Raw genomic sequence first — 15,102 nt, forward strand, 5'->3', positions numbered from 1 at the left:
AATGGAAAGATTTATATTTAGACAATTGCTAAGGAATATAAATCCTTCTGCTCCCTCACCATTCAGCCAATACTGAGGAAGCTTCTTGGATGAGAATTGAAAGGTCTTCCTCAAGGGAAAAAAACCAAGAAAGTCCAATTGCCTTTTGAAAAGGAGCTTTGGGACAGATATGCATGAGGCTTCATTAGTGAGGATTCACTGCTATTTAGAATTATTGCAATGCAAATATATGAATAGACATGGGGAGCTTTTTACAGACAGAGCAGGACTAAAGATTGTTTCCTCTCAGAGCATCTGACCCACACATTTTTGTCCCACCAGTTGAACTGTAATGAACAAGAATCCTATTTTCTATCAGCAAAATTCTTTGTTGAACAAAGCCTGGAATGAAAAAGTGCTTAATGGCAGCTGCTCCCTGATACAACGAGGTTGCATCTCTTTGATTTATGAGTCGCAAGGTCCTTTTTTTTTAATATACAATAATTTTATTTAAAAAAGATAAAAACTCATACAAATTACAAAAACCAAAACAGTAAAAAGAGAAATATTGCAGAGAAAAGTATAACAGAGAGAGAAAAATGTATTAAAGAAATAAGACTATAACAATGAAAAAGAAGTCTCTAAAATGTTTTTGCAAGAAGTCACAGTCTATTGCACAAGGAGAGCAGCACGTTTTATCACTTTAGCCAGTAAGACTCTTCTTGGGGATATTTTGGGGTGGACACTTGGGGATATTTTGGGTCTATTTCTTCTTTTGACAAGCAATAAAAGCATTACAAATTGAATATTTTAACTGCTGCTGAATTTTTCTTTGGCAGGCCAGTCTTTCAGTGGGCAATCTATTACTACTAATCTTGGGTTTTTATTATGGCTCCTAGCTGTATGGGTCTATGTGGTAGGATGTTCTCTTCCTCCGTAGGAAAAGGGAATATTAGGGTAAAGATTTCTTTTTTACAATGCTGAGTACTTCCCTCCCTTAAGTGTTCTCTTTGGTGGAGGTACTGTTTTTTTCTTTCTTCCTGTTTCTGTTTTTATTACTGGAAGCCATGCTTATTCTTAATGGTGTACAAAATATTGTGATCTCAACGTGATCTAGTTTGATCTCAAAATAGATTACTCTGAGCTCACCAGAAATGCTGTTCCAACCAATCCCAAGGTATTTCAGCTTGAAGCAAGGTGCTTTTTGAGACTGGAATGTTTCCAGAACGGCCACTGGGACTTCTGTAAAGTCGGAACAATCTGTTTTAAACCTGAAGCAGCAGTTTTAAGTTCAAAAAAGGATGTTTCAAGTGCCCAACAGTTCTAATGAATCACCTATTATCCATCCCTTTGCAATGGGATGAAGAAATTTGACCTTGCTGCTTTAGGAAATCAGAGGCATAACCCACTGTAGGAACCTTCACAATAAGTCTAGTGTTCTGTTTACAGCTGAAAACTATTTATTAGAAGATCAATATCCAGCGTAATTTATCTAGGACTGTCTTTGAAAATAGGATAGCTGAACTCATATGAAAGATTTCTCCAGGAGGTTAATGTGAACAGCATTATCTCTTCTGAACTTTGTACTTGTGCCCTTCCAAACTGATGCTGAACACCTTTGTGAGCGTTTGCGTGAACATTAAAGTCATTTGACTCCAAATGCCATTTTTAAAGAACTGATATCTTTTAACCTCTATTCTCCTAGTAGTTATGGTGTCTTTTATATGAATCTCCTGTCCCTTTCTTTGATATCAAGCTTCTGAAAATATACATTGTAACTGTATCTTATTCAAAACCTATTATACCCTTTAAAAGTGAATTTAAGCTAAACTAAATGGTTTTGAAAATCCAAACTATAAGTTAAGTAAGTGATGCTGCCAGATGCTGTTTCACAATTTAATTTGTTTATTTATTTTTATCCATTTATATTATCTTTATTTAATTTTTTAATTTAATTTATTAATATTTCTATACCGCCCTTCTCCCGAGTTTATAAATAACTCAAGGCAGCAAACATATTTAATACTCCTCCCTCCTCCTATTTAAGACCCTATATTCCCGGCTTCCGGTGGCGTCGCGGCGCCGAAGACAGCCTTCCCGGGCTGCCCGCAGCTCAGCTGTTTGTTTTTTCGCCCGTAACAGCGCCGAACAGCTGTTCGGGCGAAATTGAAGCCCCCTCCTCGGGAGAAGAGGAGGGGGTGAGGCCCCAGGTAGGGGTTGAGTTCTCCGAGGCCGCCTGAGCTCGGAGCTTGGGCGGCTGAAGGATTGAACTCCCCCGAAGCCTGGGTTGCTCCCAGCTGGCCGGCGTGTCTGCTCTGAACTTTTTGGAGCAGAGCCAGGCGTCTGCGAACCATCCCTGCCTGAAGAAAGGACTATGATTTAAAGGAGCAGGCAGAGCGATACAAGAGATAAAGGTGAAGAGGCTTATTTTATTATACTCTCTAACTACTTGAACTTTTTAAACTCTAAGTGAAAGTGCGTCATATTTGAGGATTAAAAGATGGCGGCGAAACCTCCCCCTAAAACTCTTCGGAGTGGTGGATCCTCGCCAGTGCAACAATCATCTTTACAGGCGTTGCACCCTTCTGAAGCGCTGACAGCGAAGGAGTTTCGAGATGCTGTGGATAAACTTTTGGACTCAATTAATCAATCAATGGCTGACAAATTTGCGCAGATGGAGGAGAAATTGGAGAAACTGGAGGAGAGAATGGAAGAGAGGATGGAACAGAAGCTCAGCGTGATGAAGGTAGACATTTTGTCTTCAGTGCATAAAGTGGCGGAATGTGTGGAAGAATTAGATGAAAAGATGGATGATTTGGCTCAAAGGAATGCTATATTAGAAGTTAAAGTAAGAGAGAATGAAAATGTAAGAGACAAACTGGAGAAGGACTTAAGCTTAGCCCAATTTTACCAGATGCAGTTTGCTGTCAGAATCAGAGGCTTAAAAGAGGATACTAAAGAAGATTTGAAGCAGCTGATCTCTGAGGCTTTTGAAGAAGTATTAAACCTGCCAGCATCTGAAATAAGAGCAGCTATGGATAAAGTGTTTCGGGTGAATTCATGGATTGCCAGACAGAGGAAGTTGCCTAGAGATGTGGTGGTTTATTTTGCAAAAAGAGAGATCAGAGATCAAATTATACAAGCTGCCTATGATGTTAAAGTGGTGATTGCTGAACAAGAAGTTTTGGTTTTAAAAGAAATTCCTCCAAGGATTTTAAGGGGAAGGAAGGATTATACATTCCTCGTGCATGAGCTCAAGCAAAGAGATATAAGGTTCAGATGGGAGATTCCTCAGGGGCTGATGGTGATGCATGAAGGTAAAAGGTACCGGTTGATTACTGTGAAGCAAGCGCGTGATTTCTACAATAATGTCCTAAAAGCAACCCCATTAACGCTCCTGGAAGCTGGAAAAGGATCTGGAGAAGAAGAACAACAAGAGGAGGAAACAGAGGAAAGTGGCGTGGGAGGAGATCAAGTTACAACTTCTTTGGATGATCCTAGAGAGCAAAGAGTGACGCGTGCTGCTTTAAAACGAGCAAAGAAAATAATAGAACAAGATCAGCAAAAGTCTTCAGTTTCTTCGCAACGTACATACAGTCAAGCTGTGGGAGGGGCACGGCCTAAAGAAGTTAGTCCTATCAAGGCTGTGGTCCAAGGGCTTCTGGATGATATGCATGGCAACTAAATTTTTAACTTGGAATGTTAATGGACTAAATTCACCGCAGAAGAGGAAGAAAGTTTTTCAATATTTAAAGCAATTTAAGATAGATGTTATATGCTTGCAAGAAACGCATATTAGAGTTTTGGATCAAAAGTATTTACTGAACTCGAGACTGGGTACGCATTTTGTTGCCTCTGCAGAGAATAAGAAAAATGGAGTAGTTGTTTATGTTAAAAGTGCCTTAACAGCAGACTTAATTGAAGCAGATAAGCATGGAAGATATGTTATGATTGAGCTGCTGTTAGAAGGTAAAAAGATGCTTCTAGTTGGACTATATGCACCTAACCAACAACAAGCTGATTTTTTTAGCTTACTTCATACAAAGCTTACCCAGTTGGATTATAAATCTTTTATTATTATGGGAGATTGGAATGGTGTTCTGGATGTACACTTGGATAAAGCTGGAGCTTTTAAGCGTATTCCAAGCCACGCCAGACTGCCTAAAACTTTTTTTGAATTGAAGGATGATCTCGAATTGCGAGATATCTGGCGGGAGAGGCACCTGCAGGAGAAGGATTATACTTTTTACTCTGACAGACACCAATCTTTCTCAAGGATTGATTTTATTTTGTTGACTAATGATTTCTTTTTGAGAACTAAAAAAGTGAAGATATGTGCAAGAACTATTTCAGACCACAGTCCAGTTTGGTTGGAGATTGATAAGGAGAAAAGAGACAGGCGCTCGTGGCGCGTAAATGAGAACTTGTTTAGAGATCAGAGAAATGTGGAAGAATGTAAACAGCGGATGAAGGATTTTTTTGAGATTAATATGAATAAGGGTACCTCTATGGATATGGTTTGGGATGCTAGTAAGGCCTATATGAGAGGTGTGTTGATATATATGAATAATAGACGTAGACGTGTAGTGGAAACCAGAAGGAAAGAACTGGAGAATGAAATAAAGGAAAAAGAAAGGGCTTTGATTTTGAATCCAGGGGACGTGAAGATTAAAGAGGCTATTAGGCTGTTAAGAGGACAATTTGATAAATTAATGGCAGACCAAGTGGCAACCAATCTGCGGTTTGCTAGGCATAATATTTTTTGCAACGCTAATAAACCAGGCAGATGGTTAGCCTATAGACTGAGGAAGAAACAAAGGGCCTCTAATATAGACAAGATTGAATATAAAGGAAGGGTCGTGTTTCAACAGAATCTTATTAAGGATGCTTTTGTGGATTTTTATTCGAAATTATATACCAAAGAGGAAATTGAGGTAAAAGACATTGATAAATATTTGGAGAATGCTAATATTCCGGTCCTTACGCAAGCACAAAGAGAGGGGATTAACCAACTGATCACAGAAGAAGAAATCCTTACAGCAATTAAGGATTTGAAGGTTGATAAGGCGCCCGGTACAGATGGCTTGTCTGCGGCTTTTTATAAAAATTTACAATTTGAGATGATAAAACCGTTAAAGGAACTGTTCCAGACAATCCAGAGGGGGGGAAAGGTGCCACCGTCTTGGAGAACAGCTTTTATCTCATTGATTCCGAAGGAAGATCAGGATGCTACTCAAGTTAAAAATTACAGACCAATTTCGCTTTTAAATACAGATTATAAGATATTTGCTAAGGTTTTGGCTAATAGACTGATGAGGGTTCTGCAACAGGTGATTCATGGGGATCAAACGGGGTTTATTAGTGGTAGGCAAATGAAAAATAATGTTAGACATATAGTTGATGTGTTAGAGTATTTGGAAAGGCACAACCAGATCTCTGCAGCGCTAATCTTTTTAGATGCTGAAAAGGCTTTTGATCAATTGAATTGGCAATTTCTGTTGAGAATGTTAGATAAAATGGATTTTGGGGAAAATTTCTTACAGCCGATTAGGGCATTATATCAAAAGCAAACTGCCCGAATCATAGTTAACAATAGTCTGACGGCAGTATGTAATATTGAGAAGGGTACAAGGCAAGGATGTCCGTTATCGCCCTTGTTATTTGTATTAACTTTAGAGATATTATTGAACAAGATTCGGAATTCGGAAAAAATTAAGGGGATACAAGTTGGAGATCAGGACTATAGATTGAGAGCATTTGCAGATGATCTGGTTGTTACAGTGACCCAGCCAGAGAACTCTGTTGTGGACCTGATAGAGATAATAACACAATATGGGAAGGTTTCTGGATTTAAAGTAAACATACAGAAAACTAAAATTTTGGCTAGAAACATGACAGTTTCACAGAAGGCCTTCTTGGAAGGATTAACTGGATTTGAGATTGTTAAAAGGGTTAAATATTTGGGGGTAATTTTGTCGCCCTCGAATACAAAGCTATATAAAAATAATTATGAAAAATTGTGGGGGAAAATTCAAAAAGAATTGGAGAGTTGGCAAAAATTGCAATTGACTTTGTTGGGACGGATTGCAGCAGTGAAAATGAATGTCCTGCCCAAATTTTTATTTTTATTCCAAATGATACCGATTCTTAAGAAAGACTCTAATTTGGAGGAATGGCAGCGTGGTATCAATAAATTTGTGTGGGCAGGGAAAAAGCCACGAGTTAAACTTAAGATTATGCAGGATATTCGTGAGAGAGGTGGCCTTAAATTGCCTAATTTTAAATTATATTATGAAGCTGCTGCATTAGTAGGAATAAGTGATTGGATCAATTTGACGCAATCGAGGTTATTAAATCTTGAGGGCCATGATTTGTTGTTTGGCTGGCATGCATATTTGTTGTATGATAAGAAGGTAGGTACTGTGTTTAGGACGCATATTTTAAGACAGGCATTGTTGAGAGTTTGGAAGAAGTATAGACATAAGCTAAGTTGTAAGATACCATTGTGGGCAATTCCAAAACACGCAATAGAAAATATACATGCTGGTTTCAAACACGATGAGACTACCTACAAGGAAATTTTAAGTTTGGAAAGGAATGTTTGGTGCTTGAAATCATATAGCTTCTTGCGAGAAGAGAAGGTTGTTCAAACATGGTTTCAATATACTCAGTTACGGGCCAGGTGGAAAGAAGACCAGAAAATTGGATTTGCAACGATTGATGAAAATCTGATAAAGCAAATTAGAAATCAGGGACTTGCACATATTAAACGGATATATCTTGCATTGATAGAGATTGATTCAGAAACAGAGCTTGTTAAGGACTGTATGATAAAATGGGCCCAAAATATCCAGGAAGTTATTACAATGGATATGTGGGAGAAGATCTGGGTGAGGAATGTGAAATTTACTCAAGCTCAAAATTTAAGAGAGAATTTTTATAAGATGTTTTATAGATGGCATTTAGATCCTAAAAAGCTTGCAAGTATGTACCCGAATTATCAGCCTAAGTGTTGGAGGTGCGGGGTTGAAGATGCAACATATTTTCACATATGGTGGACATGTAAAAAGGTTAAGGCCTTTTGGATTAAAATTTGGTGGAATATACAGAAGATCTTTAAAAGGAGGATAAAGTTTTGTCCGCAATTTTTTTTGTTGGGAATAATTGTTGATGCTACAGTGGTGGACTCCAAGTTGATGCTGAATTTAGTCACGGCAGCAAGACTTTTGATAGGACAATATTGGAAGAAAGAGGAGCTGCCGACCATAGAAGAATGGACTTTAAAGGTTTCCGACCTGGCAGAGATGGCGAAGATATCGGCTTATTTGAAAGATCACTCGCAAGAACGTTATATTATGGAATGGAGAAAGTGGATTGAGTTTATCCAGAATAAGTATAGGGTTAAGAAGTTTTATTTAGCATTCGAATAAGTCTTCTTTCGTGTTTTTTCTTTTTTTTTCCTATTTTTTTTATATATATTTAATAATGTTAAGTTTTGTTTGTTCTTATATAAGTTAGAGAGTGATGGATTTTAGAATTTATGGTTGTTAGTATATGGTTGCTTATGATTGCTTTTATATATATATACCTTGTATTTAGCTCTGGGAAGTCCGGGGGGGGGGAGGGGGGTGGGGGGGAGGGAGGGGAGGGAAGAGGGAGGGGGGAAGGGGGGAGGGAAGGGGGGAGGGAAGAGGTAGGGGGGAGGTAGGGAGGGGAGGGTGGAGGGGGATGGGGGTTTTTAATGGAAAATTGTATTGTAAAACTTTTCAATTAAAAAAAAAAAAAAAAAAAGACCCTATATTCCCCATAGCAACCTATGGAGTGAATTGGGCTGAGCCACAGTGATGGCCCTAAGGTCACCCAGATAGTTTTCATACCTAAGGTGGGACTCACAGTCTCCACTTTTCTACCCTGGTGCCTTAATTAACTACTATACCACTTTATAATTTTTATATTTTGATGCTTGTCCAAATCAAGTCTTATATGGGACATTTCCAACCAATGACATTAAAGGCAAAACCAAGGCCTTGATCTGGAAACCACTGCCTCGCTGAGTTCTAAAGGAAGAGCTTCCAGAAAATTTAGTTTGTCAGCTAAGAAATAGTTTTCCATGTCAGACTAGAGTGAATAACTTAGTACTGTGTGATTCTGCCTCTATAGGCCTCTTAGCTATATCTTTCTGTAGGAACAGAAAGGAAAAATGAAAATGCTAGCTAACCATACATAGCTCCTAGATAACATATGCTCCATCGGGTCTTCGTCGCAGAAATATTGCCTTACCTAATGAGAGAAACAGAATGGCATGGGTGGGCAAAAAAAAACAAAAACTCAATGGGAATGGGAATGACTACCAACTTCCTGTTGGCTTCCCTATTGAGTTTCCTTATGGGAAGCTGACAGCGTGTGTAGAAAATCTTCCCTTCCCTTCCTTTCCCTTCCCTTCCCAGCAGGCAAGTACCTGGTGGCTGCTGCTTGGGGAAGGGAATGAGGAATTGCACAAATCTGTCAGGGAACATTGAAAATGAGAATCATGCCCTCAATACTTATAACCATCCAGCTTAACACAAGATGGCGGCGCGTTCACACGCAGCAGCTTTGAGCTCCCGGTACTGGTGTGTGGTGATTGGATTAATGTGTGTATGGATGAATGTGCACAGTGTAGTGCAAGGGGCTAAAATAGCCTACACACGTATAGAGCTGTTAAAACATCGGGCTTGCAAGGCAATCTGGAATTACTAGTGATTTTCAGATGCAGAATTGACTTGCGAGGCCGGTGTGTGGTGCAATTAGTTCACATGGTGTAATAAGATGGAGGGTTTGTTGTCACTGTGAGTTGGGGGTGGGTGGGAGCACGAAGGGACGTTCAGCTAATCTCAGTGTATACATGGTTGTACTTTGACAATAAAGGTTCATTCAATGGCACAGCAGCAGCAGCAGCAGCAGCCTGGCATTATTGAAGCAGCCACTATTTCCCCAAGTTTTATTCTCTCGGTAGTAAGGAGTCCAAGCATTCTGTAAGTTACCATATTTGAGGTACCTTGGTTGAAAAAGCTTTGTCCTATGATGCACAATTTTGTATCATATACAAAGATATATAGATAATTTAACTCATTGTGGTATTATGTCCATGGCGCATACACACACAAAAGCACACACTCCCTTTTTATGACTTTGTGGTCCCTAAGGTAGAGTCGGGGCGACTGGATGTGACTGAGTATTTATTGGCTGAATGCCAGCAGATATTTTTTCTTTGTGTCCTAAAAGAGAAACATCTGCCACTACCTAGGATTGAACTCTCAACCTTCTGATAGGGAGGCAAGTTTCTTCACCACTAGGCCATCACGCTCCCCCCCCAAACACACACACACACACACACACACACACACACACTTGTAATTTACTTTTGTTCTTATGATTTATGGTTTTTAATGCCATGTGGAGGGGTAGAGTGTGTAAGATCTCAGAGTATTTTCTAATTGTAGTGGTATATGCACCCTTCTTAAGAAATAAATGAATAAATATATTAACTTTCAAGAGTCTTTCCTCAGAATGATCAGAAATACCAGTTTCAATATCTTCAAATAAGCAGCATAGTTCAAAAGAAATTACAAAGACAGTACTTAGACAGTTGACTAATTTGAAAAATTCCTAAGGGACAATTTGTAACATCTTTTGGGGCGGTGACTCAGTGGGTTAGGACGCTGAGCTTGTTGATCAGAAGGTCGGCAGTTTGGCGGGTCGAATCCCGAGTGCCTTGTAGCAGAGTGAGCACCTATTACTCGTCCCAGCTTCTGCCAACCTAGCAGTTTGAAAGCACGTAAAAATGCAAGTAGAAAAATAGGGACCACTACGGTGGGAAGGTAACAGCGTTCCGTGCGCCTTTGGCGTCTAGTCATGCCGGCCACATGACCACGGAGACATCCTCGGACAAGTGCTGGCTCTTCGGCTTTGAAACGGAGATGAGCACCGCCCCCTAGAGTTGGAAACGACTAGCACGCATGTGCAGGGGAACCTTTACCTTTACCTTACTGAAATATAATTCAAAAACTGAACACGTTAAGGACTGTATGAAATGGTTTATTACGGAATGAAACTAATCTTAAAAGTTGAATCTTCTTTCCTGTCAGCAGTTTTTCTGCTAAACTTCATATCCACTCAAATTATACAAAGGTGGTTTATGATAATAGTTCTAAGAATGCTTTAACAATACTTACTGGATGTTAAATACAATTCCTTCTTTACAAGAGTGAAAATCAAATTATGGGAGCATGCATTCAGGGTCAAAAATAAAAACAAGTCTGAGGTGGAATTTAAAAAAAAGAAAACATTTATTTGGAAAATAATAGAACAAAGACTGATGTACAAGTACATAAATGAAAAAATAAGTGCATTTAAAAATATAAATACAAATGTAGCTGTGACATTTTAAAAGAGGGCTGGAAATAATGAATGTATTTACTTTTAAAGTTCAAGGCCTTTACCAGATGAATCTAATGAAATACCTGTTTTCCCTGTCTGTCTTTACCCATTCTCAAGTCATTTAGAGAATAATATATTGTGCCTCTACTGTATTCCTAATGAGAAAAGTCCTATCAGAATACAAATTAGACCTTTCCATGAAATAGCACCAATGTCGTATTAAGCGTGTGAATTTGGTATATTCTCTTTTATTTACAAAAAGCAAAATTGGACCTCAAAAGAAAAAGCCGAATCCTGGAGTAATGCAGTGGTTCTAATGAGTAAAAGTAAGGCATGAGAGGACATACGTACAGTCAATATTTGATCTCCTATGTTGTATGATGATCATTCTTTTGCATAGGTCCCAAATTTCATCAATGCATCTCTGCTACCTCATGAGCGTATCACGGCTCAAGAGATTGACGACTACTTCCGCCATGAGCTTATCTACAAGCGGAATGAGAGGATGGGCAGGCGAGTGAAAGATTTACTGGAAGAGTATCCAGATAAAAGCTTCTTCTTTGCATTTGGAGCTGGTAGGTATACCTTTTAGATGTCTTTTAAAAGATAACATGGATCAATTGATTCTTTGGGTTGGCAATATGGAAACATACAATTCACAAGAGAACACACTGAATCATTACGCCTTCAATGCCAAAAATGACATTTTTTCTTGGCCACTAAAAGATGGGTTGCACTCTCATTAAATGTCTTCAATATGTCATTATAAAATCAGCTATCAATGGATTTTTCTTTGCTTTTTTCTTTTCTTTTTTATGTGATTGTATAGTTTTTATTATTTGTTTTCGTTATTTTTTATTGTTTTAATCTGTCAAGAGTTGCTTTGTGAAATGGGTAGCTATATCAATCCAATAAATGCATAAATAAATTTAAATGCAGTCACAAAAGCAAACATATGGCTAAATTCAAAGTAACAGTATAGGTTCAGTGTTCTAGAATGGTATCATTTATAGCTGTATTCTATGTCTTTCCTCAAGGTGAAAATTATCTGTTAGGGAAGTAAGGATTTAGGCTGCAACCTCAATATACGTAGGGAATTTTAATTGGGCTTATTGTAACATAAAAATTGGCTTTAAGTGCTGTTTTCCTCCTAGTAAAATAGCCTCACCTGCTAGGCTGTACCTACCTCCCAAATGTGAATTGGATCTGAGAACATTTTGGAAGATGTAAGCCAAGCCCTTGGATATAAATTTGACAATTTAGCTATGAAAAAATCAACAGTGCTTCTTTTCATTAAAACAGGGGTCCCGAACCCCTGGTCTGTGGCTCAGTATTGGTCTGTGGCCTATTGGGAACTGGGCTGCAGAAATGAGTGGAGCTTCATCTGCCCTTGTGTGGGATCTAGGTAGCACCATAGCTCCTTCAGGTCCATGGAAAAAAAATTCCTCAGAACTGGTTCCTGGTGCTCAAAAGATTGGGGACCGCTGCAATGAAGCATGTATTTATGGCCCAAAGTGCCTGTAGTATTTTTAGAGGATTTTGTTGTTGTTGTTTAAATTGACTAGTGTATAATGTCAGACTGTAATACCTGGGGGAGTTACCGGAATACTCCATACAAGGGGGAGAGAGTAATATATTTCAGTGCTTATTTTGTGAGATTAAATTATCTCAGATATTATCTGTTCTGGTATGCATTAATATTACACTGGCAGAGGGACAGTATGTACTCAATCATCTGCATAATGTCCTTTTCCCTCAAGGAAAGACTGACCAGGCGCATATTATCCAACCAGGCTTTGTATACTGCTGGGTATTGGCATTGTGTAAATTAACATCTGTCACTTCTCTCTGAATTTCTGTTGGCATGTAGTGTGGAGTGTTAATGTTGTCTAATCCTTTTGATCATTGGTGTTAGCAAAAGAATTCTAAATGTCAGCCATTTTTAAAGTTGGAGCACTCCGGGCAGTAAATCTATAATTAAAGATTTATTTAAATATATTTTTGAAGCTATGTACTGATTTTTAAATGTGCAGGTTTTGTAGATGAATGGCAGTAATTCTCTAATAAAAATTTTCTTATTAGGTCCTAGAATGTTTTCAAACATTCATGTTTGCAGCAGACTTCATCTCCCCTCCCCCACCGAAGTTTCTGTTTTGCCATTTGAGTGATTCCAAAGAGATTTGCAAGCAATAGTAGCACATATAACTTTTTAAATGAGAGTACTTCATTAGGAATCATAAACACATGCCATTTACTCCGTATTATGTGTTCATTGTAATATATTTTAATGATATATTTTATTTCTTATTTAGTACTACTGGTTTCCTAAACAATATTTTTATTAATATATTTTCTAACCATGATGTAGCCACAGCTGAAAATGTGAACTTACTTTCCTTAAGATATAATGCAACAAGGGTGGGTTGGTTGGTTGGTTTTCTCAACTGTGGTGAAGACTGTACAAATACGCAGCAGTTTAATAATATACAAAAAGTTTTATAAATGTTTGCGGACAATTTAAATAGAATGCATCTTAAAGCCACCTATGGCTTCTGGAGTAGAGTTGGGATAGCCGCCCAGAGTTGCTGTATCAGTGAGAAGGCCAGCACAGGAATTTAATAAATAGATATAGATTGAAATACAGGTAGTCCTTGACTTAACAACAGCTCATTTAGTGACTGTTCAAAGCTACAGCGTTACTGAAAAAAGTGACACATAAACTTTTTGTAAGTTTTTCACACTTACGACCATTGTAGCATCCCCATGGTCATGTGATCAAAATGTGACCACTGGGCAACTGTTTCATCTTTATGACGGTTGCAGTGTCATCACCTTCTGTGATCTTCTGACAAGCAAAGTCAATGGGGAAGGCAGATTCACTTAACAACCGTGTTAATAACTTAACAATTGCAGTGACTCACTTAACAATTTTGGCAAGAAAGGTGGTAAAATGGGGCAAACCTCACTTAATCACTGTCTCATTTAGCAACAGAAATTTTGGACTCTTATTGTGGTCTTAAGTCGAAGTCTACCTGTAATGGATTACAGTACACAACTCTTGAAGAGAAAACAGTCCTCTGTAAAGAGAGATAGAGATAGATAGATACACATAGACCAGGGGTAGGCAAACTCGGCTCTTTTATGACTCATGAACTTCAACTCCCAGAATTCTGGCTCAGGAATTATGGGAGTTGAAGTCCATGAGTCATAAAAGAGCCGAGGTTGCCTACCCCTGACATAGACCATCCACAATATAGGGCTATACTAGATCTCCTTGTAGCTAGATCTCCCTGAGGTGTTTTAGCTGATTTCTGTGTACCAGAGAAGGTCACAGTTGGCAAAAGACCTCTTGACTTCCATCTATTGTTCAAGCAGGAGCTGTAAGTCCAGAAGGGGGCCCAAATCTCAAATCTGCTATTTCTGGAATAATACTTGCCCAGAGATAACACTGATATTAATAGAACATTCTGACTAACAGTGCTAATTCCTGGGTTCAACTTCAGTCTTCTTTTGCCCCATCAAAACCCTTAAGATCTTAATGCAGGACATTGGCAGCATCTCTCCTACAGCCCAGGCTGGTGATATAAAGTGGCCTTATTTGGATATTTGAATGAAAATACCCAGTGAGGAAGAAGAGGAACGAATGCAAAATAATATCCTCCGGCTGCAATGCCCACAGAGTTGGGGTCCAATGGTCCAGTAAGATACCATAGGTGATGATGATATCAAAGGTCACCAAAGGTCAAAAGGGATAAGGAGGGGCACACTGCCTTCATCTAAGTTCCAAACAGGCCATCTAAGAAAGCAGTCAATGTTACTTTTGTCTCGTTCCCAGGTTTGAACCCTGACTGAAAAGCCTCCAAATAATTTGCTTCTTTTAGAGAGCCGCAGTGTTGGCCTAACACCTTTATATGTTAGGTTGCCACCTTTCATGGCTAAAGCACTGTGAAAATGGCTCACACCTTCCCAACTGAAGCTGATCCACATTGTGGGATCTGGTTTGTTCAAGGCTGACGGGGTGCTTCCTCTTTAAACCTAGAAACAGGAAGTGAACCTCAGAGAAAGGGATCTACTACTAAACAGCAATCTGTGCAATGCCCTCTAGGATATCAAGCTCTGTTCCCTTTAGCAGGACACAAAACATTTAAAAGAATATAAATCTGGTTCTGTTGTCAGTCTTGAAAGAATAAATCCACCTTTGGGGGGCGGGTTTGGAGAAAGAGGGCCAAAAAAAAAAGAGAAAGAAACCTTCATTAGAACAGTGGGTACTTCTCTTTATTTAAGACTAGATGAAAAGACTACGTCTTATTTACCCACTTGGGTAGAATTGATACTTACAAGGAGATCTCAGTTTCTCCCATTCTTGAGTTTGAGCACAGAACAATGGCTGCCAAAGTAAATTGACCTCCCGAACGCCTGTGTTCATGTAGTAGGGTAGGGATAATGGAGAGCTGAGTGCAAAAAGAGAAGGAGGGGCTTCTGCTGGCACAAGGGTCCGGGGGTGGGGGAGGGTTGGCTTTCTCTTTGGAGTCACTCAAGTGTGTTAGGCCAAAAGAGGAAACAGATGAAAAGGGTTTCTGCTCCCTATCATGCTTCTGTGGACAGCCTCCCGCAGGAGTTGAGGCTGCTTGATCTTAACGCTTCTGAGGGGGTGAATTCTAACCGTATTCATTCACAGCTGCTTTGAAAGAAATGTGGAAAGTG

General features: G+C 39.0%; 1 protein-coding gene across 1 annotated transcript in view; it reads left to right on the forward strand.

Moving 5' to 3' along the window:
* The window catches only part of TRABD2A (TraB domain containing 2A), an 86,916-nt gene that overhangs the window by 60,257 nt on the left and 11,557 nt on the right, over window positions 1-15,102 (forward strand). Inside the window, exon 4 of the mRNA XM_083353740.1 lies at window positions 10,799-10,973. Coding sequence (XP_083209866.1) covers window positions 10,799-10,973 — 175 coding nt within the window. The remainder of the gene's footprint in view (window positions 1-10,798; window positions 10,974-15,102) is intronic.

Source organism: Vipera ursinii, assembly GCF_947247035.1.
Source record: "Vipera ursinii genome assembly, chromosome: 2".
Lineage (NCBI taxonomy): Eukaryota > Metazoa > Chordata > Lepidosauria > Squamata > Viperidae > Vipera > Vipera ursinii.